Raw genomic sequence first — 26942 nt, 5'->3', positions numbered from 1 at the left:
GCATGTATAAAATACCCTGCTTCTGTACGTTACTGTAACGTTACTGTAACTCTCACGACTGTCCACAAACTCTGCATTTTTCCATCTCTTGTTCCTTGTCAGTCCCCCACTTCATTCATCCTGGGTTTGTTGTCCATGCCATTAGCCATTAAAGTGCTAAGCTCTGAAAATGTCTGCACCTATCCTCCATCTGAAATATTCTTTAAAACTACATCTTCCAATATTCATGTTTTTTAGTCTGATTGCTTTAAAGTTTGTCCCTACAGGAAGTATTGCCAGCTGCAGAAGTTGGAGCTCTGGGTTCAGGAGCTCGCTCTATGGTTGGCATCATTGTGATGCGCTGAGGCTGAGAGATATGCAATAAGTTCATTCAGAGAGGAGGTTACACTGCACGCTAGGAGTGAAACTGGCGAAAAGACTTTGTAAAGTAGAAAGCAACAACAGAAGACAAATAAAGCATTGAGAAGCACTCAATAAAATTAAAATTAGTCAAAAAGGCAGAATTGAAGGCAGTCTATGACATTTGCAAAATGGTCAATGATTTGAATACCTAAATGGATACGATTTAATTGTAATAATAAAGACATGTCTGCACAGTGCCCAAGATTGGGAGTTGAATGTCTAGGAGTGACAGGTAATAAGGTTAAAGGAGAAGGGTAGCATTTTTTGGGACAGATCAGTGAGAATAGATCTTAGATCAAAGGATCATGATGGAATCAGTTTATGTGGAGCTAAGAAACAGCAAAGGGCAGCAAACATTGGTGAGTTGCTCAGTTGCTCCAGCAATTTCTGTTTTTGTTTCAAACATTGATAGCTACTGCTGATAGACCAGTAGACTTTGTTGGTAATGTTGGGCATGACAGAAAGCAGGAAATTAGGGATATATGTAATTTGTAGAGATACAGTAATAAAGGGAACTTCAATTTATACGCCAAGTCAGAACTAATATTCTGGAGGATTAATTTCTAGAGTATGTACCAAATGTTTCTGACTCAGTACATTGAGGAGCCAACTAGGGACTGAGTTATTTTGTAAGGGAAAATGAAGAACTTGGCTGTAAAGGAACCTCTGAGTATTATGTTAGAATTTCACATTAAGTTTGTGTACAATACAATTCAATCTTAAATTAGGGCCTTAAGTCTGAAGAAAGAAAATTTATGAAGAACTGAGTTGCAAGTTGACTCTGGTGGATTTGGAAAATACATTAAAACCTTTGATGGTAGACAGGCCAGGGCAAGTATTCAAAGATATATTACATTCTCTACAACAGAAACATATGTGATTAGGGAACAATACCAGTAAGGATTAAGAATTTGTTAACAGACAGAAAACAGAGTTGGAATGAATGGATCATTCTCAGGATGTTACAAATAAGATGCAGTAAAGGATCAGCATGATCTCCACAGATCTATTTAAATGATTTGGATGGGGATATCAGCTATAGTATTTAAGATTTGCTGATGAGACCAAACTGAGGAGGAATATGCATTACAAGGAAGGTTCACGGAGACTTTAAGAGGATTTTGACAGGTTAAGTGAACAGAGTAGAACATGACAGATGGACTATAATGTGAATAGGTGTGACTTTCATTTTAAAACAAGACAGTTTTTTTTTAAATGATGGGAAGTGTGAATGTCCAAAGAGACTGGGATGAGCTTGTTTGAGTCACTAATAGTTAGTGTGCAGGTGCCGTAAGTAATTAGGAAGGGAAATTGAATGTTAGCTTTCATCAGGAGTTCAGGGTTTGAATTCAGGAATAAAAATGCCTTGATTCAGTTATATATTGCTTTGGTAAGTTCTCACTTCGATTATTTTGTACAGATTTGGTCCTTTTTTTTGAGGAGGGATACTTTTTGCAATTGAAATTCACTGAATGAATCCTGAGCATGGCTGAATTGTCTTCTAAAGAGAGTAGGTGTGTACTACGTGGAATTCCGAAGAATGAGTTGACCTAATTTAAATTCTTAATTGTTTTGACAAGGTGATGTAATTAAGATGTTTCCCATTGTTGGTGAGGTTTAACACCAGGACACGTGATTTTAGGATTAGGGGCAGGAATTTAAGAGTGAAATGAGAATTTTCGACACACAGAGGGTGCTGGATCTTTGGGTCAGCTCCTTTCAAAGGATTTTCCATCTGTAAATCCTATCCAGAAAATCCTGCCAGACCTGCAGGTCTTTTCATTTAACATCAAAACATTTAAAATCAAATCTTTTAGTGAATGGAGCTTTGTGCAATTAAGTGTGAACTTGAAAAGGTTCTGCTCCAGGGTATGATGCTGACATGATGTTAACATTCCATAAAGATGAGACCAAATAATGCTGCTTCATGCTAACTTACTTGTGATCTTTTTATAGAGAGCAAATTGGAGAGGAATAGTGTAGCTGCATTTTTGCTGCTAGTTAAGAATTTAATCCGAAACCATACCATAAATCAGGACAATTTCATCCAGTGCAATGGCCCGGCTGTCATAGGTGCCCTGTTGCAAAAGGTAAGATTTGTGAATTTTGTACTTGCATAGACTGTGGTCATCACTGGCAAGATTGGTCACTTGTCCATTCTTAATTGCCGTTGCCCAATGTAGGTCTGGCCATTTCAGTGAGCAGTTAAGAATTGACCATATTGCTGGAGATGCAGGAACAGCTAACTCTTGTATCTGCATCTCCAACCAATCAGCACCCACTTCTAATGCTGGATAACTTGTTGTTTTCTTTCTTCAAGTTTGTTTCTTGAGTTCTTAACTTGATGAGTCTTAGACAGAAAAGCTTCAACTTGTGTATGTTTTTCTAAAGCAATGTTTAAGTTTTGTACTGCTAAGCAATTATTTTATGAACTTGTAAACGTTAAGCCGAGTTCTAGATATGATCTTATACTATAACCGTGAACAGTATTCTCAAATATGGTTTGTTCAAGGTTCTTAAGATTTGCATAACTTCTCTCCCTTTCTATTCATCAACAAAAAGCCTTCTGCTTGGGGTTGCTTTCCATAATGGTCTTTTATAACTAACTAAAATAATGTGATTTGTGTACTTACATTCCCAGATCCCTTTGCTTCTCCATCCCAATTGTTCATATTTTTATTAATTCTGTACTTTGTGTGAATTGTTACAGTCTTTAATCGAGACTATCTCACCTCCCCCCCCCGCCCCGCCCCTCCCACCCCATTACCTCCCCTCCCACTCCTCCAATGGGGTGCAGATCTTCAAATTTAGAAACTTTGGTTTTGGTTCCAATGTCTTAACTGTCATTGGCAATTATGACCTCATGCTTTATTTTCCCAATTGTATCCCTTTAAATGTGTATTTAAAATTTTAAAGAGGGCAATCAGATGACCTCACAATCTTCTATCTTCAATGGAATAGAAGTTTAATTTATGTATTCTATAGTCATTATTTAGCCTTCTAAGCCTGGTATAATTTTAGTGAATTTGCAAAGGCAGGGTTAAAGCTGAAACATATTTGTAGGGCACCTGGAGGGGGAGCCTTACAATATATCTATAGGCTTGCCTTGAAGTCTTTAGGCATAAGGTACAAGTACTCATCTTCTTTGACAGATAATACAAGTTCTTTGCACTAAGTAACTACCCATCCTGTGCCCACCCTATATATTCAAGAACTAACCCATCCTGTGCCTATCCTTGGACTGTTTCATTGGACTCCTCAAGATTCCTCAATTTAGAATAGATTTAGAAATAATTACTGTGTTGAAACAGGCCATTTGGCCCAACAAGTCTACACTGGCCTCTGAAGGAGGCCCACCCAGACCCAGTCCTCAAACCTATATTTACCCCTCACTAATGCACCCAATACTCAGGGCAATTTAGGTTTGCCAATTCACCTGACCTGCACATCTTTGGACTGTGGGAGGAAACCAGAGCATCTGGAGGAAACCCACATGGGCAAGGGGAGAATGTGCAAACTCCACAAAGACAGTTGCCTGAAGCAGGAATCAAACCTGGGTCACTGGCGTTGTGAGGCAGCAGTGCTAACCACTGAGCCACCATGCCTCTCACGGAACATAATAATAGCATCTTAACAAGTTTTTATTTTAGTTTAAATTGAAGCAGTTTCAGACACACTAGTCAAGCTTGTTTAAATTGTCACCCATTCTATTACATTATACTTACTGTACAAAAAAAAGCTAATGTTTGGAGCTGGGGTTAGACTAATGTCCCTGTGAGAGCAGGATTAGGGGGAAGGAAATCTGAACAAATTTCAAAAGATTACAAAGGATATGACTTTGCAGTTAATGAGATTTTATGAAGCTTAATGAGGTCTCATGATAACTAACAAATGTCATTAAACTTAGCAAGGATGTTTTGTCAGTTATCATTACTTTAGAGTAAACATTTTCTTTTAAAGCTTCCAGTTTTAATCAAAGGAACTTGTTATATTTGCAGAAAGTTTGCAGACAATTCCTGCTCAGTTAGAGCTGAACTAATTACAGTGTACTTAAATCATTTTAGAAACAGATTCAAGAGAAGCAAGTAATAAAACAGATTTTATCAAAGCCTAGATTGCAGTTTTTATGTAGAAAGGATGATAACATGAGAACAGAGACCACTACATCTTCCAAGGGAAAGTTGGATGAGTATCTGTCAAGAAGGAAGGCAGAAGGCTGTGGAAAAGAGTCTGGCAATTGAATTCATTTTAGTTTAATCTATCAAAGTACCAGCAGAGACGTATCGACATGGGATTGTGATAATTGTGGGCAGCATGGTGGCTTCCTGGTTAGAACTGCAGCCTCACAGAGTCAAGGGCCTACGTTCAATTCCAGTCTCTGGTGACTGTCTGCATGGAGTTTGCACATTTTCCCCCAGTCTGTGTGGGTTTCCTCCAGGTGTTCCTGTTTCCCCTTGCAGACTGAGTGGATTAGCCACTGGAAATGCAGGGATAGGTTGGGGGATTGGATCTGGGTGGGTTGCTGTACTGATGGTCTGTGTGCACTCGATTGGCCAAATGGCTTGTTTCCACACTGAAAGGATTCAATGGTTTTATGAAGAGAACATATCAGAATCATGCAAAATAGAAAAAGGGGCCATGGAGTTTGAGTGGCTATGCTGACTATTGGCTGCAACTGTTCAATGGATCTGCCCCCCCCCCCCCCCCCAGCTCTGTTGCTTTCTTCAGGCATATTATTGTCTTTATTGGTAGTACTCCCTGTGTAGGTATTCTTCAACCTGTTTAATATAATGCTTTCAATAAAAAAAAGGGTGATTGAGTACATAAGGGAACAATTAGTTATGTTAAATGCCATCTTAGAATTAAAGGGTCAAAAAAACACTAATCAACACAAATGTATATTCAAAAGATAATGATAACACACTCTAAGGACAGTTAACACACTACCAAGATATTTTCTAATCAATCTGTTCAGAAATAGTTTTACACACCTCTAGAATAGTTGAGATTTGAACCTACGACTCCTGGCTCAAAGATAAGGAAACGTACATTTTTTTGGCAATCACAGCTTAAGGTTTGGTTCTGTTTTCCTACCTCATAAACCCAGTCATTTGTTTGTGCAATTTTAAGGTTCTAATATTGCACAGGAGGAAGAACATCTTTGATTTTTGAAACTGAGTAAAGACTCTGGAATGTAGATCTCTACTGTTTAGTAGAACGAGAAACAATATAAGTGAGGTGTGACAATCAGCATTGTTTGGGAAATGAAAGAGAAACCTCTGGAAGGCAAAGATACATGAGTACCTCCTGTGCTCAGTGCTGTATTGTTTTCTAAGTCAATCTCAAACATCAGGTATAGACAGAAAACATTGTCTTTTGTCTTGGTACTGTTACAAATTTTGCATTCCCAAAAACTCCTCTGTTTCTTTATAGTGGTGTCAGTCATGGTTCATTGGTAGCACTCTCACTTACGATGGGAGGGTGAGAGGACGACACCGAAGATTTGAACACAAAATTTAAGCTGACACCTCAGTGCAGAGCTGAGTGTGTGCTGGGCTACCGAAGATGCTATTTTCCATATGAGACATTAAACTAAGGCCCTGTCATTCTTCTTGGTTGGATATTGAAAACTTGTGGTACTGATTGAGGAAGAGTAGGATAATAACTGGCCAACTTTTACTCTTCAATTGACATCTCTAAGATGGGTCATCGGGTTATTTGTGACTATGTATCAATGTGTTACATTGTAAAGGATTTCGAGATGCCCCGGCATCATGAAACAAGCTATAAAAACACAGGTCTTTCTTTGCAAAGGTTCCAAGCCACAGAGTGGACATGAATGTACTGATGGCCTGTCAGTTCCTCATGGAGCAGGTAGCTAGTGAAGGCAATAATCTCCTCCTCCACTGTATGTACCAGTACCTGCTCTTTGACTTCCGCATCTGGAGCCACAGCGATTTCGCCGTTCGATTGGGTAATGATTTACATTTCATTTGGAAAGCCTCTTGCTGGGCCACAATACCCCAGTCTGCGCAATAATACGATAGATTGGGCTAAGATGAAGTGGGAGGATCAAGTCAAGTCTCAACTGAGAGCAATCCAAAAGTTTTGGTCCCTTGCCTCTGATCTCTGCATGGCAATTTATTCAACTGCTTTTACAGCAAAGTCCCTGTATGTTTTTATTAGATTATGAATGAAGAATAGATTTAAGCCAGTAGCTACTTAAATTTTCAGAAGCTGTTCAGAAAAATTAAAATTAACTTGTGTGCAAATTAGAATGAGCAAGGATTGTAATGGGATTGGGCAAAACATGATGCGATAGGAAAGCCAACATTTAAACTTTGATCCTATCAAGTGGCTGCTTGAACCACTTTAGAAGGTTGTTAAGGAACATACGAGTTAGGAATAGGAGTAGGCTACTCAGCCCATCACATCTGCCCTACCATTCTATAAAAGTCTATAAAATCAAGGCTGATCTGATTACTGTGTTCCTGCACATCTCCAATAACCTTTCACCCCTTGCTTGTCAAGCATCTGCCTAACACCTTAAAAATATTCAAGCATTCTGTTTCCACCACCTTTTTCTGGAAGAGAGCTCCAGGCTCATGACCCTCTGAGAGGAAAAATAAATCTTATTTCTCTCTTAATCAGTGATCTTTTAATTATAAATAGTGATCCCCAATCAATGTCTTGTACATTTCAATCAAGTCACTCTTACTGTTCTCAACTATAATGAATGTCAAGCTTAGCTCATAAGACAACCTAACTAGCCAAGGTATTAGTCTGCTAAACCGTCTTGGAATTCATTCCAATAGATTGACATTTTTCCTTACATAAGGAGACCAACGTTGTATGCACTATTTCAGGTATAGTCTCACCAAGCATAGTCCCCTAACTTTTGTAATTGATTTCCCAAACTATAAATGAAACATTCACCTGACTTTCCTAATTACTTGTATGCATACATTCTGGCCTTGTGTGTGTTAGGACACCCAGATCCCTATGCATCTCAAAGCTCTGTAATCTTTTACCAATTTGATAGTATGCATCTTTTTCATCCGACTGAAATGGACAGTTTCACACTTTCCCACTTTATGCTCCATTTGTCAATTTAGCAGCGAATTAGGATAAGTAGTAGGCCATTCAGTTCCTCGGTTTGACACACTTTTATGAGGCTGAAAAGGACAGGAGGTTTCCTTCTCTAAAGGATGTTAATAAAACAGATTCCAACAATCCAATAGCTATAGAGTCATGATTATTTAAACTTTTACTACTAAAATTCAAATTGCCATGGCAGGGTTTGATCATTTTTATTCCACATGTTTAGTGTAGGGCATTATTAGTCTGGTAAAGTAACTGCTAGGCTATCCTATCCTCACTGTGTTTGAAACATGTTTTAAGGGAGCCTGACTGGACTTCTAGCTGTGCTTGCCTAACTTGTGAATGCTTGATGTGGAAAATGTGCTTCAAATGGGACATGTTCCATTCTGTAATATTAACATCCTTTGGATAAGAAAAAATTATTGCTTGCTCTTTTTAAAAGTTCATTCTAGGGATTAACAAGGCTGCTCTTTGTTGAACGTTGTTTGCTCAAAGGGTGACTGCCTATAAAATCTGCCTGCGTATCAAAATAAACCTCCACTGCTGTGTAGTCCGCTCAACAGTCATCTAGTCTCAAAACATTAGCTTGCTTTCTCTCTATGGATGCTGCCTGACCCATTATGATCTCCAGCATTTTTGTTTTCTGTGTAAGATGAACATTTAACTGTCTAATTCTCTTGACACTTGCAGGTCACATACAGTACTTATCCACAATTGTCAAAGATCACAAGCAACGTATCAGAAAGAAGTATGGTGTGCAGTACGTTCTAGACTCCATCCGAACACATTATGGGTGAGTAGAAAGTTTTGTGTGTCTGATTTATGTTGTAAATTGTAACTATCTGCTCTTCAGTTACTAGTTTTTCAATAGAGCAAGGATTAATTATCATTAATTGAGCTACTAGTTATTCATAGGGGTGGGATTATTTGCTGTGCAACTGTGTAGGTTTACTGTTTATTCAACACAGTAGTAGTTGCTTGTTCAGTAACTACAAAGTTATTCTTTACTCAGTAGCACGTGGATGAGAAGCTTGACATATTTAAAACAACTCTTTGGATTTAGCCATCATCAGCAAGGCTAGAATTTATTACCAATGCTAATTAGTATCCATCTGCCACCTTATATCACTTTATAGAGAATTTCAACAACGAGAATGATGACCATGAATCAATTGTCAGAAAAGTCAATCTCTTTCACTACTGTCCTTTAAGGAAGGAAACTGCTCTCCTTACCTGGACTGGCCTACATGTGTCTCCAGACCCACAGAACTGTGGTTGACTCTTAACTGCTGGTTAACCAGTTTTGCCCTCATCCATTGAATGAATGAAAAAAAAAAGTCAATAATGCTGATGTAGGATGGGTATAAGAAAGATGTCAAACCAGATTAGGTCAAAACATTTCCTGAGAAGTGAAACTGGAGCTGACCTCAGCATGCAGGAATTTGAAAAAATGGGGATAAAAATGACAACTCAGGAGGGCTGTGTATTGATTGGTTCTACGTATTGCTGCTGTGTCTTCCTTTCTGTAAAATTTCAGAGACACTTGTGATACAAGTAGTTCTATTTTTTTTCAAAATAGATTAAAGAAGGCATTCAGCTTTTGTATATTTAAGTGACACAAACAAAAGAAAAGCATCTAACTTTTGAGTCTGTCTTTTTAAGTAGCAAAGTTTATTGGTCATAGCAAGGCGTATTGTTAAACAGAGGAAAGGCAGGGCAACTCAAGCTTTTCTACAGTTAAAGAAATTAGCATGTAAAACCTCACAAGTACCAATCTCCAGACAACTCCTTGTACAACATGCACGTTAGTGTAGAAATAGGAGGATGAAGTTTATGAATGCACGACTGAAAATATGGTGCAGGAAAGCAGGCTTAGATTGGTGGGACATTGGTGCCACCTCTGGGGAGGTACAGGTTGCACCAAAGCAGAACTGGGACCAATTTCCTTGTCAGTACTATTGGTAAAGATTTAAATGAACTTGACAATGGCATAGTAACAAGGACGTAATATTAGAAAGGAATGTCAAGGTGCACATGAGAGACATATAAATTCTGTTAGTATCTATATAAGACTGGAAAATTGCATGTCACTGTGTGGAAATATGTCACTGTGGGTCTAAGGAAGATCTGCCTTAAAGAAGGGCAGGAACTGGGTATTAAATATTTCAGGTTTTCAAGCCTTTAGGAAAGGAAGGAAACTGAGGCAGAGTGCAGTTTTATTAAGGAGAACATTGCACTGCTGGAGATGAGATGTCTCAGAGGGATTAAGGTCAGAAAATATTTGGCGAGAACAAAGGAATAAAAAAGGAAATGATTACCCTGACTATGCTCGATGCAGGGTACTAAATCTTTTTCTCTTTGGCTCCTCTTGAGTATTCTTTGATTTCAAAAAAATATTTGAGGGAGTGGGTGTTACTGGCCAGCCAGCATTTATTGCCCATCCACAGTTGCCCTTGAGAAGCTGGTAGTGAGCTGCCTTTTTGAACTGATGCAGTCCACCTGCTGTGGTTTGACTCAAAATGCCATTGTCGGGGGATTTCCAGGATTTTGACCCAATGACAGTGAAGGAACGGCGATATACTTCAGAGGCTACTTTTTTGGTTTTCAGGGACTACTTTTCATTCTCACTGACTCCTTTATTAGATGATGCAGCCACATGCTAACATTACCATCATTTATTTGTGATAGGGTTTAGGATATTTGATTTCACACAGAAGCAGAATTAGAAGATGTCGTCAACATAGTCAATAGTTATGGGTTTAAATGAATTAACTTCATAATATCCAAAGAAAGCGGTAATTTCTTAGATTCCACAGTATTTAAATTGATACAAAGAACAAGGCATGGGTATTCTGCAAAGTGGTTGTCCTGACTGTGTTTTGTCTCCCCAATGTAGGCCAGACTATATTGTGTGTAATGAATAGAGTGAAGTGTAGGCAAATCACTGCTTCATCCAAAGATGAAGCCTTGGGACCTTGATAGTGAAGAGGGATGAAGTAAATGTTGCATCTTCTATGATTGGATGGAAAGGGAAGTCCCTTTGGGGAGGTGATGGATCCACTCCTCCTTCACCTTGGTCCACTCCTTCTCCACTCCCAGTAGTATATATCCATTGGCAAATTCTTCAATTTAACATATGAAGGAAATGAGATCAGTTAATTGCTTTATTTCAATGGTATATGAGAGTAGAGGATAACATTTATTAAAGAGATTCTTGGTACCTGTGGATTCAAATATTGCGTACCTGTTAATGGTGTTAATACTGTACATTGCACAAACTCATGAAATGGCCTATGACCACCACTTTTGCCCCAAACGATGCCCAGTCAACGTCAAACTCCCATGGAAGTGAATAGAGTTGAAAAAATTTGAACTACAGGTAAGATTAACCTGCATATGCTGCAATTTGTAGTAAACAGACAAGTTGTTTCCTCCCCTAACAGGGTGTTGCCATCAAGCCAAAAGACATTTTGTCAACCATTCATTGGAATAATCTGATATGCATTTCAGTACTAGTGTGCTGCTGGGGATAAAGACTTTATTTCAAACTGACTAGTACAGAGGGGCCTCGAATATCTGAATATCAATTATCCGAATTCCGGCTTATCCAAAGAAGGTCTCAACGTTCCCATACAGACATTCCATCAGAGAGGTGTTTCCAGCACTAATCATGTCTTTTGTTTAGAATGATTAAAAATGGGCTTCTCTCTCTCTCTCTCTCTTTTTTTTCTCTCAGGGGTGTTCCCTAAACCCCCTTCCCCAGATAATCTCTCCAATATTGTCCTGTACAGGGCAAAGGTGGAACCTGTCAAAAAGTTGTGTTTGCCTTACTTTGAGACTTTGTGTCTGCTCAGAAACAAACCCTGATACAGAGAGAGGGAGCAAAGCAGGCAGACGGAGGAAAAAGGTAACTTCGGAAAACTGAGGCCCAGAGGAGAGGCATTGAATCAATTAACTGAATAACCAGTTACCCGAATGAAATACTGGCCGCCCATCTTGTTCTTATAATCGAGGTTCCTCTGTATACTGTGTCAAACAACATGCCCCTTCGACCATTCTTAGTGAATATCATGATGAATGGGTTCAACCAGGCAAGATAAATTCTTTTGATTGAGAACAAGGTCATGGATGTTGTCAATCCCTACTGCATTTCCCATGCCAACACCCTGAACAATCAGAGTATACTTGTCTGGTCTGTTTTTTCATCTAACTAAGACTAACAGTTGAACAGTTCCTGCTGCATCTCCATCTGGTCCAACCGATCAGATTTTTTGATTGATACTATATAAGTTGGTGCTCTCTTTCAGAGTTTGGTTTTTTGCATGAATCCTGATGAGGGCAAATTATAATGAAGTTTTGATTTTGTTTTTTGTTAGCAATGTTTACTTTCTATACTATTCAGCAGATAGTGGTGGATAATAACTAGGCTGAGTAAGGAGTGTTCAAAGGGGTATTGAAATTCCAAATAAAAGAAACCATAGTGAGAGACAGATACCTCACATAAAAGCTAATTCAAAAGTCTGCCCTAATTATATAAGTAGTTCAAGGTTGGTAAAGGGAGGACTTAGGCTGCATGGGAACCAAAACATGGCTTTGGGCATGGAGGCAGAGTTCATGGATGAGCTATGAAATGAATTATTTGCACTTGTCTTTACCAAGGAGGAGGATGCTGTGGAGGTCATGGTGAAAGAGAACATAATTCATTCACTTTAAGACATTTTAAAAGTGATGAGGATTTATTGGATGTGATTGTATTTCAAGTTAATAGGGTATCATGACCAAATGCGATGCATCCAAGAATACTGAGGGAAGTGAGAGAATGGAAATTGCAGAGCACTGACCATCATTTTACAGATGTTTTTAGACTCCGGGGTTGTGCTAAATGTCTGAAGAAATTGCAAATGTTACTCTCTTGTTCAAAAATGGTGTAAAGATAAACCCTCGGCAAATATCCATCAGTTTAATCTTGGTGGTCACTTGGGCAATCATCCTAACTAAGGAAAATTGACTTGGAGTTGTTGAGATCCAATAATGTTTAACTGACTTGCTGTTTTTGTTTTAATGATGTAACTGAGAAGGTTGGCAATGGTAATGTTGATATGGTATCCAGAGACTTTCAAAGAACATTTGATAAAGTACCAGACAATAGACTTGTGAGCTAAGTCAGAAGGTGGAATAAAAGGGTATTGTGGATACAAAATTAACTACATAACAGGAAACCAAGAATAAAGAGACAACCTAAAATAAGGAAAAGCACTCCATGCCCTCAGATCCAACCCTGACTTTGTAATTAAGCCTGCTGACAAGGGCGGTGCTGTTATCTGGCAGACTGACCTTTACATTGCAGAGGCTGAGAACAAGTTCCCAGATTCCTCCTTGTATCTTCCCCTGGACTATGATTCCCCCCATGGCACATAAGGATATTGATTCCACTATGGTCACCAACCTCATTTTATGTCTACTGCCTATTACCACTACTGCCTCTAAGCTCATAGGGTCCCAAACAGTTTGCTTTTATCTCCTTTCCAAATTCCCCAAACAGAAATATCCAGGCAGGCCCATTATTCTGCCTGCTCCTGCTCCTGCTCCCCAGAACTCATCTCTTCCCACTTCGTATCATTATCATCTCCCCTTGTCCAGTCCCTTCTCACTGACATCTGTGATTCCTCTGACACTTTGTCAGTTTCAGAATTTCCCATTTGTGGGCTCCAGCAGCTTCCTTTTTACTGTGGGCATGCAATCCCTTGACATGTCCACCCCCCTCCCAATCAAGGTGGTTTCAGGGCTCTCCACTTCTTCCTGAAACAAAGGCCTGAACCAATCCCATCAACCACCACCCTCTTCTACATGGCCGAACTCATCCTCACTCTAAACACTCTTAGAAATCCTCTTATTTTCTTCAGGTGGGTACCTGAATGGGCCCTGGTTATGCTTGTCTCTCTCTCTCTCTCGCGCACGCCTCTTCTCTCTCACGCGCGCCTCTTCTCGCTCTCGCTCTTTCGCTCCATTCTGCTCTCACCTTCATTGGTCCATCTCTCACTCCTCCCATCCCTTCCTCACTATCTCTGTTTCCACTTCCAGTGATAAGCTGGCCACCAATATCCACTACAAATCCACCAACTCCCACAATTACTTGACTATACATTCTCACACCCTACTTCCTTTAAGACACTATTCCTTTCTCCATCTCCATCGCATCTGTTCTCATGATGTCAACTTTGACAAGTGGGCCTTCGAAATAGCCACCTTCTTCTTCAACCAAGGATTGTCCAGCAGTGGTTGATAGGCCCCTCAGCCGGGACTGACCCATCTCTTCCACTTCAGCCCTCACGCACTCTCTCCACTCCCATAACAGCGATTGGGGTGCCCCTTGTCCTCATCCATCCCATCAGTATCCATATCCAGAGGACATTAGCTGCCATTTCCCCTCCCCTCTCTTGTTCCCAGGCCAGCATCTCAGTATCAGGTTTGCTGCTGTACTCCAGCGAAGCTCAATGCAAGCTGGAAGAGTAGCACCTCACCTTCTGTTGGGGATCTCTACACCTTCTGGACTCAAATTAAGTTCAACAATTTTGGGGCTTGAAGTACCTTTTCCCAGGTCCTCACCCAGATTCGCATACACCAGGCCTTGTTATCACATGGTCTGCTATTATAACTGTTAGCCACTAACAGTCCCCATTAGCAGCAATTATTTCTCCAAGGATGACCATTATCCATTCCTTTAATTGTCCAACTGTTCTCTGCCTTTGGACTCTATCTTCACCTACATTTACTCCTTACCCCCCCTCCCCCGCCCCCAACCCTATTTTCTGCATAAAAAACAACTTTTTCCTAGCTACCCTCAGTTCTGAAGAAAGGTCACTGGACCCGAAACATTAACTCGGATTTCTCTCTGCAGATGCTGCTGGACCTGCTGAGATATTCCAGCAATTTCTGTTTTTGTTTCTGATTTCCAGTATCTACAATTTTTTTTTTTAAGAACTAAAATAATGGTTATAAATCTTATGATGTGAAACAGCAGTGATCTGAACATCAATGGCTTTTGCACATTTAAAGTGGTAAGATAGATTGAGAGCATGATTAATAAAACTTCAAGCATCCTCGGCTTTAGTACTAGGGACAGAGAGGACAACAGCCATGTAGTTCATGTTAACCAAATCTAAAACATAGTTTCAAACTCAGCAGGAGTATCCCATCATGTTCTGGATAACACTCTTTTTTTGGAAGGATGTGGTGACATTCAATTTTCAAGAGAATGATTGAGTGCTTAGAAACCTCATTTATAAAGATATATAGGAGAAAAGGTTAGATAGAGTCCCTCCAGTATGGAAACAGGCCCTTTGGCCCAACAAGTTCACACTGACCCTCTGAAGAGTATCCCACCTAGACTCATTGCCCTACCCTACATTTACCCTTAAGTAATGCACCTAATACTATGGGCAATTTAGCATAGCCAATTCACCTGACCTACACAACTTTGGACTATGGAATGAAATCGGAGCGCCCAGAGGAAACCCGTGCAGACACTGAGAGAATGTGCAAACTCCACCCAGACAGTTACCCGAGGCTGGAAATGAACTTGGGTCCCTGTTGCTGTGAGGTGAGCAATGCTAACCACCGAGCCATCTCTCTCATTGAAGAAGTGAAGATCGCAAAGAACTTTGATAGAGATACTTATAATGGTGAGAGTTCTGGACAGAATAGTTTGATAGAAACCATTCCCATTGATTCAAGAATTGAGAATCACTGGAAACAGAGTTAAGGTAATTGGCAAAAGAGGATTAATGGTGATATGGAGAGAAACGTATTCCTATCGTCTGAATGTTTTGTCCACATTCAATCAAGATATTTAAGAGGAAAATGGAATCTTACCATAAAAGAATGAATGTACAGGGCTGTGGAATGAAAGTGGAAGAATAATGTTAGTTGAATAGTTTCTTCAAAGAACCAGCACAGACACAATATGTCAAAGGACATCCTTTTTGCTGTAAAAATTCTGAAATACATTTGCTGCTGGTCATCAGGACATTTAATGGAAGCAAGCTACTAAACATCGAGCTGGACATGCCATAATTTGAGGAATGGAGCAGCTTCACAACCATTTTCATTATCTGTTCCTTTCTTCTCAGCCCACAGAAGGATAACCAGACCACTGCTGATGTTAAAACTGTGCAACTGTCACTCTTCATCCTGGTGAAGGAATTTATCACCAAAGTAATTACAGCTGAGGAGTTGCATTGCATCATCTCTTATATGGCAACAATCAATGATGATGATCAGGTAAAATTGGTGCAAATGTAATTGAGAATTCATACGTGTGGGCCCCATGGTAAATCAACTCATTCACAGTATTGAAACCAGACTGATGTGCAAACGGTTTGTCCCTTCCCCAACATCCATTTGCAATTTATCTTTTTGCTTTTTGTTTTTATGCTCAAACTCAACTAGGTGAACTTGTCGTTCCCTATTAAATTGAATACAGAACTCAGCTTGTGCAAATAAGTTCTATTCTACTGAACAAAGAGACCTTGGAGTGCAGGTTCATAGCTCCTTGAAAGTGGAGTCACAGGTAGTTAGGATAGTGAAGAAGGCGTTTGGTATGCTTTCCTTTATTGGTCAGAGTATTGAGTACAGGAGTTGGGAGGTCATGTTGCGGCTGTACAGGACATTGGTTAGGCCACTGTTGGAATATTGCGTGCAATTCTGGTCTCCTTCCTATCGGAAAGATGTTGTGAAGCTTGAAAGGATTCAGAAAAGATTTACAAGGATGTTGCCAGGGTTGGAGGATTTGAGTTACAGGGAGAGGCTGAACAGGCTGGGGCTGTTTTCCCTGGAGCATTGGAGGCTGAGGGGTGACCTTATAGAGGTTTACAAAGTTGAGTGGCATGGACAGGGTAAATGGACAGTTTTTTCCCTGGGTTCGGGGAGTCCAGGACTAGAGGGTGTAGGTTTAGGGTGTGAGGGGAAAGATATAAAAGAGACCTAAGGGGCAACTTTTTCACGCAGAGGGTGGTACGTGTATGGAATGAGCTGCCAGAGGATGTGGTGGAGGCTGGTACAATTGCAACATTTAAGAGGCATTTGGATAGATATATGAATAGGAAGGGTTTGGAGGGATATAGGCCAGGTGCTGGCAGGTGGGACTAGATTGGGTTGGGATATCTGGTCGGCGTGGACATGTTGGACCGAAGGGTCTGTTTCCATGCTGTACATCTCTGCGACTCTCGTATGTCCTTTCCAAAATCAACAAAATTTTCTTATCACAGCATTTCCCATTCAAACTTTTGCTTTGCCAGCACCTACAAGTTGTCTTAACAATAATTTACATTTTCATTACGTCTTAAATATTGAAAAAGATCTCTGGTACTTCACGAGAAATTAAAAGTAAAAAGGTCAACCAAACCCAAACAGAGATTTTAGGATTAGAGATTTTAGCCAAGCAGATAATTTTAGAGTGTTCTGAAAGATGGAGAAGTGGATGCTTTCATTTGGAATTCATGAAGATGATGGCTGAGATGGTTGAAAGCATTATATAAGGACAGTGGACAATGGATATAAAAGTCCTGCACAAGAGACCAGAGTCGAGAAATTAGGATTTCCTGAAAGGGTTGTATGGCTGTAAGTGCTTGCAGAGAATGAGGGATTCAACACATATGGTGAGAACTTTAAATTTGGAGGGCAGATTAAAATCATGTGTAACACACAGAGAATCAACACAAACTTCAGCTGGTTTACCCCTTGAGGTATATAATTATACTAATAGCTACAACAGGGTACTATACAGTGTCAACACAGCAAGTAGTTGGGAAATGTATAGCTTCAGTGCCATCAGGTTACGGGAAACCAAGCTTTGCCATCTGACATTGATCCTATAAATTTCTAAAATCTGGATTTAATATCTCTGTCAATGACTTGCCTAATATTTAAAGTGTTGCCAGGGTCCTGTAATGTGGAACAAAGCTTAAAATATTTTAAATGAAACAAAACAAAGGGTTTATTTCTGAAGTCCTATATACTCTTATTAAAACAGAAATGAGTCCAATAGTTTGAATTTATGGAATGAAGAGCTAATTAATAAAATCCAACTGGTGAGTAAGTGAGTATAGAATATTTTTCATGTAGTAAGCGATGTCAAGTGGGTCAGCACAGCAGCCATTTTACTTTCAGAATGATCCCACAATCTGATTATGAATGATTGAGTAACAAGATAATCGGTTATTTTTGATGGTGTTTGATAAAAATCAACAGGACTCGAAGCTGTTTGGCAAGCAGTGGAAAACAGCCTGTTTCCCACCTGATGTCTTAGATTAGGTGGCTGAAGTTCCCATTGGAAATAGACAAGGACCTCAACACTACCCATTTGGTGCAATTTTGGATTGTTAAAAATGCTCCCACAATCCTGCCTTAGTTCATTAGATTAGACTTACAGTGTGGAAACAGGCCCTTCGGCCCAACAAGTCCACACCGACCCGCCGAAGCGCAACCCACCCATACCCCTACATTTACCCCTTACCTAACACTACGGGCAATTTAGCTTGGCCAATTCACCTGACCCGCACATCTTTGTGACTGTGGGAGGAAACCGGAGCACCCGGAGGAAACCCACGCAGACACGGGGAGAACGTGCAAACTCCACACAGTCAGTCGCCTGAGTCGGGAATTGAACCCAGGTCTACAGGCGCTGTGAGGCAGCAGTGCTAACCACTGTGCAAAGTGCCATGTTGCGTTTGGAAGATCAGTTTTTGGGGCCAGGATGAGCAATCTAGATTTTTCTGCCATTTCAAAAACAAAACTATATTCACTTGCTCACTAACTGAATTCTCTCTGGCCTTACCCACTCCTGTGACCTTGTTTATTTTGATCACTCCTTCATGGTCAAGGAGAATTTCTGCCTTCTGTTATTAAAACTGGAAACACCATGTAGCAGCTTACCTGTAAAATTTAAATGATCCCTGAATATGAAAATATCATGATTGCTGCACCATTTACTATATAATCATACATCATAATCACCCAATGGATTTTCATTTTAACATTACATCTCCAACAGTGCAGCATTCACTTAGTAATATGTCACCTTGAATTATATATTCAAATTCGAGGTTGGGATTTGAACACACACCTTTTTACTTAAACGTAAGAGAATGACTATTGAGCTGAGTTTAACATTTACTAGGGATTGCAAGTGCTTCGGATCAAATGTGTTATGTGGTCTGATGATGTAACTCTTCTTGTTTTGCTTGCTATGTTATCAACCCTAGAGGATAAAAGTTTTGTGTTTTTCAGCTTTGTGGTATTCTGGACATCTTGCTCAGTCTGTTAAAGGGAGGTCCTTCCAGAGACCAGCTCTTTACCTTGCTGTTTGAGCCTGGCAATGTGGAAGTGTTTTACTCATTGATCCTACAGAAGAGGTATTCTGATGAAGTGCGTGAGAAGATCTTTCGGGTGAGTTGGTCCTGGGCAAATATGTGTACCTTGGCAAGATAGGAGTTGTGAGAAGAAAAGACTGGGGTCCCATGACTTAATCTTCTGTCATGCTGGCAGTTACATATGACAATAGAATTGTTGACTAATCAATTTCTGTTAGTCTACCACAGATATGTATGATACTTGAGGAAATTCTGAAAATTCGAGAAAAACACACTCCTCCTGAACTTGCTATACTTAGCATGTGTCAAAAAAGGATCCTGTAGCCTGCTGGCTATAGAATTAAATACAAAGTAAGACACTGACACAATCCATTAAGCATAGCTAATGTCACCAATTCTGATAAAAAGTCATCGACCAGAAACGTTCATGCCTTTTTTCCCTTTGAACTACTGAATATTTCCAATATTTTCTGTTGATGTTTCAGATTGACTTCATTTACAATAGTTTGTTTGTGTTTTACTTTATTATTTGTGCACGGAGTAATTCTAATCCTATAGACCACTTTTATTCCCAAAGCTCCTTAATCCTTCTCAATCCATTTAAAATTAATGCTGGGCTTATAACTCATGACTTTAAACCCCACCATGTCAAACTGTGAAATTGAACTGAATACACTTGTTTATTTATGGACAACACAAAGAAAGCACGATGGCCATTAAAAAATGCCCAGCTGGATTATTGACATTTTGGAGAAGGGAATCAGCCACCCTGAGCTCTGAGAACGTGCAAACTCCACACAGAGTCACCCAAGGCTGGAATTGAACCTGGGATCCTGCCACTGTGAGGCAGCAGTGCTAACCACTGAGCCACCGTGCCACCCCAAACTATCCAAGGAAGACCCATAGCAAAGACTTGACATCCTGAACAGACAATTGGTCCCTAGATTGAGAATGCAGATTATTAGTCTGCAGGTCAATGGGCACATAAGGCAGGACAACTCATGACGTAGTGGAATCTAGAGTGCAGGCTTTGGTAACTGTTGTTCCCTTTCCTGCTGCTGCTTTTTTTCATCATTTAGATGTTGTTACCCAAGGCATGGCACAGCTTAATGGGCAGGTTGTTGCCATTTTCAATGATTTTAGCAAATGTTTCACGGTCGTTATTGTCAATGCCACTTTGTGTCTTTGCAGCATTTCTTTGAACTCCCTGGAACACGAGCCATTTGAATTGAACCAAAGGACCTGGTGGTGGAGGCACCATGTCCAGTCCATCAAAGCTGGTCTTGCAGGAGTTTTACTCTGCATTAGTGTCCCATTACACACTACCTCGTTTACATTTTGGGAGGCTATTTTTCAGTCTTCCGGGGTAGAAGTGACTTGTATAAGAAGGATGGGTTACACTTGAATTGGAAGAGGAGCAGTATCCTGCAAGGAGTTTCAAAATATTAATTCTGTTTTTCTCTCTCTGTGTATGCTGCAAATCTCTTGAATTTCTCCAACATTTTCTATTTTCGTTTCAGATTTCAAGTACCCACAGTATTTTGCTCTTAACACCAGATTCCCTGTTAGGCTGACTCAATAAATTTATGCTGCTTTTAAAAGTGTAATAAACCTTAGTATTAAAATCTAATGATCTCATAAAACTTACACTTGTAACACTATGTGCTGATTTAGAAACTTTGGGGACGTAACCTAATCTTGAATAGTGAAACAAAACAAGTAATTGAGACAGCCACCTATTTTAAAATTCCAAACGGGTCAAATTGGTCTCAAAATGTTAACTCTGTTTCTGCCTTCATTAATGATGCCAGACCTCCCAAGGTTTTCCAGCACTTTGAGTTTATATTTTTGTAATTCCTTTGGATTGAAAGATTTGTCATCTGCTTTGTTTTTATGACTAGCTAATGTACAAAATGTTGAAGTATGACAAAGTTCACGAGAGATGCAAACTGCGACTGAAGCTGAAAGATATTGGCTACCAAGGTCTGACCTCCTTCCTGAATGAATTTCCTGCCTCAATGTCACTCATTCGGTGCTTGTCAGAGCAGGTGCTGTGCTCAGGTAAGTACCTAATATTGCTTCAATCCCATGTCACAGTCTAAAGGCAAGCCATTTGGGACTGAGCGAATGAGAACCTGTGGAAGTTTCTACCACCGTGTATTTGAGGCCAAAACATTGTATAATTTCAAGAAATAGTTGGATATAGCAATTGAGGGAGAAAGGGTCCAAATATAGGGGGGAAAGCAGGAACAAGTCACTGGGTTTGATGATCAGCCATGATCATAATGAACGGGCCAATTGGCCTTTTCCCACCCCTATTTTCTCGGCTTCGATCCCTAATTGACCTTGAGAAGGTGATTGTGAGCTGCCTTCTTGTACCATTGCAGTCCAGATGGGATAGATAGTGGTGTTTGGATGCATGTTTTCAGGATTTTAATTCAGGGATATTGAAGGAGCAGCAATATACTTCAAGGTCAAGTTGGGAGAAGCTTTGAAGGAAGTTTGCAGGTGATTGCAAAAGCTGCCTTTGTCCTTAAGTGGTCAAGGTTGGAAGGTATCCTCCAAGGAACCTTGGTGAGTTGCTGCAGTGCATCTTGTAGATGGTGCACACTATAGCTACTGTGTGTTGGTAGTGGAGTGAGTGAAGGTTGAAGGGGTTGGGTGGTTGCCAGTTAAACAGGCAGCTTTTGTCCTGGATGGTGTTGAGCTTTTTCAGTATTAATAGAGCTGCACACTACCAGGCAATTGGAGAGAATTGCAAGGCACTTTTGTAGATAGTATTCAGATATAGGGGATACAAGAGTTGACTTTGACGTGAAGGATTTCGTTATTTCTAATGTGCTCTTATAGCCATTGTATTTACATGGTGAATGCAATTCAGTTTCTGGTTAATGGTGGTTCCTATTATGTTGGTAGTGGGGAATGCAGAAATGTTAATACCATTGAATACCAAAGAGAAAGTTTGATTCTCATTTGTTGGGTATGGTTATTGCCTGTCACTTACATGATTAAATGTTATTTTACACTTATCAGCCCAAGCCTAAATGTTATTCATTTTCCTTTTTATATTTGCCTAACATCACTTGAAGGTGGTAATTCTTTCCCAAACTTCCAATTGCATCTATTTGCCAGATTCACAAAAATAATACCAGTGATTAATGAATTAATTGAGGACAGTTTATGTAAACTTGGTTTGTATTGCCTTCTGCATTGGAGATTGAAAATTATCTGATTGGTGCGTTTAAATGTTAAAATGATTTGACATGAACTGTATAGACAGTAAAATAGTTTCCAAAGTAGATTTACTCTTTTAATAGAAGAAATTCAGCAAATTTGTGTACAAACAGCAACAGGATAATGGTCAAGTGGTTTGTTGTCAGTTATGTTGGGTGAGCTAAATGTTAGCTGAAAATGTGTATCCAACAATATAGGCAGAATTCCCCTGCTCCTTTTCAATTCGAGCTGTTGGGATCTTTTACATTAACCTGGAAGCACAGACTCGGTTTAATATTTCATCAGAAGATGATTTTCACTTAGGTTTCCTTTTCTTTCTTTTTAATGATGGCTTCACTTCTGTTTTTATTTAAGATCCTGTTCCAAATTACAAGGACCTGATTGCCGTAGTTTATTTATCTCACAAAGCAGACCTAACTGTGCGGCTGGACGTTTGTCGAAAGGCAAGTGACGTGAGACAACCAACGTCCGTGATTACCGTCGAGCTTCATGTGGAATGTTGAAATCTATCTTTGGATATGCAAATGGCTGGCATACACCTGTCTAGATAACAGACTGTACATCATACACAGTTGTATTTTTATATTTAAATGGTTATTAGGCTCAATAAATGTGTTCATTTTTACTTATCTATCGATAATAGTGGTTATAGCAGTGCTCAGGTTGATGGTCCAAGCCTCACCATCGAAAACATGCTCTGGCACTAAATTGCTTCATGTGCCATTCCAATAGGAGTCATAGGACAATAATCAGGCTTGGGGACGCAAACTTATCTCATTCTACCTCACCTAAAATTTCCAGATCTAACACTCCTAACATTATCCCAAGATGAATCACCTCTTAAAGATACAGTTCAATGACCTGACAGAGTCTAGCAAGGATCAAGATCCCTGTCTCTCATGATTGTCAACAAAGGAAACACAAAGCTCCTGGATAAGTGGTTGCATTTAAGAGAAAATTGTTGAAAACGGAGTGGGATTTGTTGGGGGAGTGGGAAGGATAGATTATTAATTATAAATAAAACTTTGAATATAGCTGGAAAGAGAATCATTTTCTTGAAGCCTTTCATCTAATATTTATCAAACGCAAGAATGGCAAGTTTCAAGCATCACAATAATTTTATGCTACTGGGTAAAAGCAGGCTAATTGGTTAGCAATTCAAATTCGATTGGTCAAAGCTTTGCAGTAAAAAAAATTATGGAGAATTATCAAGTCTCCAGTGATCATGAAGTGGATAGTTTATTTGTTAATTCTCAAAATATATTTAATCTTTAATGAAGGGATTAGACAGGGTTAAAATAACAACGTAACATATTTAAGGGGTTTGTTCTTATTATTTTAGTTTAGCTGGCAATGTTGACGTTTATTGCCTATCTGTAATTAAATTGTCTGCTTGACCTCTAACAGACATTAAGACTAAACCACAAAGTCTGTATAGGGTCTGAAGGATTCTGAACTGCCAGTTGGGTATTGAACACAATTTGGCAACTTGCATGTTCACTTTCTATTGAGTAGTTCGGCAGGAAGAACAGCAAAGCAGCATATTATTTAAATGGAGAGAGATTGCAGAAATTGGTGGTACAGAGGAATCTTGGTGTGCTGGTAAATGAATCATACAAGTTATTGGAAAGGCAAATGGAATATTGTGGTTTATTGCAAGAGGGAATTAAATATAAAGGTAAGGATATTCTACTGATTGTATAGGGTATCACTGAGACTACAACTGGAATACTGTCTACACATTTGATGTCTTTATTTAAGACATGTTTTATAAATGCATTAGACACAGTTCAAATGAGGTTCACCCAAATAATATCCGGATGGGGAGGTTGGTTATCACAGAGTGGACAGGTTAGGCTTGTATCAGTTGGAATTTAAATTGCAAGATGATCTTAGATAAAATTCTGAGTGGACTTGACAGGGTAGATGCTGAAAGAATGTTTCCTCTGTGGGAGGGTCTAGAACCATGTGGCACAGTATTAAAAATAAGGAGTCACACATTTTAAGACCGGGATGACTATCATTTTTTTTTCCTCTCTGCGAGGCTTGAGAGTCTTTGGAACTTTCTTCCCCAGACAGCGATGGAGGCAGAATTGCTAAACATTTGGAAAGCAGGCATAGATAAACTCTTGACTAACAGTGGAGTCAAAAATTATCAAAGTTTGGTGGAAATGTGGACTAGTGGCTATGATCAGATCAGCCATGATCTTATTGATGGTACAGCAGGCTCAAAAGAAGTCAAATGTTCTCCATCTGTTCCTAATTCATATATTCATGGGCAAAGGATTGAGAGAATCCAACTGCATTAGAGTAAATAATAGTGCAGAAATAAGAAGGAACAGATAAGGAAGTACATAGCAACTTAAACTGGGTTTTAAGTGCACGTGTTAATGCTATGTTTGTAGATAACTAAAAGTGGTGGAACCCGAATCAATAATTCAATAACTTTCAAGCAGGAAAAGAATCAATACTTGAAAAGGAAAAAAGGTTTGGGAGAAGATTTGTAGCTCGGGTGCTCTATGTTGTGGTTCTCTTCGCCAAGCTGGGAGTTTGTGTTGCAAGCGTTTCGTCCCCTTTCTAGGTGACATCTTCAGTGCTTGGGAGCCTCCTGTGAAGCGCTTCTGTGATGTTTCCTCCGGCATTTATAATGGCTTATCTCTGCCGCTTCCGGTTGTCAGTTCTTGCTGTCCGCTGCAGTGGCCGGTATATTGGGTCCAGGTTGATGTGTTTGTTGATAGAATCTGTGGATGAGTGCCACAGTGGATGAGTGAAAAGGAAAAATTTCCCACACTGTGAGGAAACAGTAGGGAATGGACTATTTGAATAACTTTCAAATATCAGTCCAAGTCATTGGGTTTTATGATTCCTACTGTGCTATATCATTTGTAAAGTCTTAAGATTGCAATGATAGGATGAGCAATGAAGAAGTTGGGTTTGAATGGAAGAATGTAATTCTTGAAATGGAGATGTTTGTGGACCATAGTTGGCACAAGCTGGTAACCACAATTCTAATAGGCTGCTTTCTCAATGCATATCATAATACAATCACCCTCAAATGATCATGGGACTCGAACGTACATGTTGAGCTGCACCACTCTTAGCGAGACAAGTTTCCTCATCATTAGTCACCATAGATCAGTGAAGCTAGAAAAGATTTCAATAGAAGGAATTATCTTGAAGTTAATTGACAATTGCAAAATGAGGAATTATATTGATATGATTTTAGAGTGCAATTTGAGGGCCAGGGAGACATTTGTAGCACTATTTGAATTTTTTAAACCAGGGAGACGTTTGTAGTACTATTTGAATTTTTTTGAAGGAGCAAGTGTAATAAAAGCAAAACTGCTGGCAAAACTCAGGTCTGGCAGCATTTTTGGAAAGAGGAAATGTTAATGTATTGAGATCAATATGACTCAATTAAATGATAGTAAAGCTTAACTCTGTTTCTCTCTTTGTAGATGCTGCCAGGCCTGTTGAGTTCATCCAGCACTGTGTTTTTATTTCTAGCCTCTGCAGTATTTTGCTTTAATTTGTAGGGATATGTGTTGCTTGAATAAATGATAAACATCAATGATGGGGAAATGCGAAGTTGGAAGTTCATGATGACTTTTTACATGATTCCGTATGAAAGGATTTGTAGGGCTGACTGGCCTTTTCTTTTAAAAGGTCTTTGCTGTCTGTTTATTTCTGCTCTAAACTATCAATTTTCTTCCAGCTGTTCCATCTGATTTACTCTCAGCAAGACATTGTTCGTCAGTTGGCAAAACAGGCTGGATGGCAGGACAATTTTACCAAGCTCTACGTCAAAGAGTCATATGAATCTCGAGAGGCCAGTCTATCAAGTTCACTTACTAACTACTCCATTGACTTACTTAAGAACTCAGATCAGAGCCAAGACTTCACCCAAGAACAAGGCAAAGAGTTGATCAGTCGCATGAGTAGTCAATCAGACTTCCAAGACTCCGAAGTCTTTCTCCCTTTCAATATGGACCTAAATGAAGGCTTTTCGAAAGGACAACCTGACCATTCCATGCTTGGTCTTTTTCCCTCCAGTGAGATGCAGTCCTACGATTCCTTGATCAAGTCATTTGATTCCATGGACCACACAAGTAACTCTTCGACCAATACCGTAGACATTCCAGGCTCAGGTGAAGCCATCCCTTCTGAGACTTCTGAAGATACTTTCTACCAGCCCCTGTCACCTTTTGCACAACCTTCCTTTGACTTGGGAACAGAAATGGGAAGCACCAGTTCCTTTACCACTGTGGAGAGTGGAAATTTGACTCCAGTCAGCACATCAGACACACCATCTCCCCTCGAGAATTTCAAACCTTTCCCAGGAATTCGTACATGGAAAAGCTCCAGTCTCTCCAATGTCCTCGATGACTCTAGCTACCAAGATAATCTCCCCAGTGACGATGCTTCTAATACCAGCAACCCACAGGTATTGAGATCCTTCTTAGTTTCATAATTTTTCTGCACCTTGCTTTTAGTCAAGTTACCACATCTCTAAGGATATGTTTGTCTTAAAGGGGCATAATGCATATTAAGCAAATATTAATATTCTTAGCAAAGGTTGAAAGGCTGCCCTTTGTCAGTAATCATCTTTGTGTCCCTGAAAATCAGATCTGAAGATCTGCAACAAAATCTTTTAGAAACTTATGGAAATAAATGAGAGCGTGTAGGAAAATTGAAATTATGTTTCACATCGAACTTTAATAATTTATGAAGCCTTTTTTAATAGTCTTGAGCATGTTCTCGATTCATTTTAAATGAGATTCCTTTAAAATTATCTTATAAAGTCAAAATTTGAACAGATTTGACTGATGTACCTTA

The 26942-nt window shown here is 39.6% G+C and overlaps 1 protein-coding gene across 3 annotated transcripts in view; it reads left to right on the top strand.

Annotated features, from left to right (window-relative positions):
* Positions 1–26942, top strand: part of nbeal2 (neurobeachin-like 2) — a 246023-nt gene that overhangs the window by 143372 nt on the left and 75709 nt on the right. For all 3 annotated transcript variants that reach the window (XM_060823728.1, XM_060823731.1, XM_060823729.1), the window contains exons 20-27: positions 2359–2492; positions 6217–6376; positions 8194–8296; positions 15633–15783; positions 18790–18948; positions 20774–20933; positions 22461–22549; positions 25822–26550. In XM_060823728.1, coding sequence (XP_060679711.1) covers positions 2359–2492; positions 6217–6376; positions 8194–8296; positions 15633–15783; positions 18790–18948; positions 20774–20933; positions 22461–22549; positions 25822–26550 — 1685 coding nt within the window. The remainder of the gene's footprint in view (positions 1–2358; positions 2493–6216; positions 6377–8193; positions 8297–15632; positions 15784–18789; positions 18949–20773; positions 20934–22460; positions 22550–25821; positions 26551–26942) is intronic.

Source organism: Hemiscyllium ocellatum, chromosome 4 (assembly GCF_020745735.1).
Source record: "Hemiscyllium ocellatum isolate sHemOce1 chromosome 4, sHemOce1.pat.X.cur, whole genome shotgun sequence".
Lineage (NCBI taxonomy): Eukaryota > Metazoa > Chordata > Chondrichthyes > Orectolobiformes > Hemiscylliidae > Hemiscyllium > Hemiscyllium ocellatum.
This window is presented reverse-complemented; position numbering and strand designations above follow the sequence as displayed.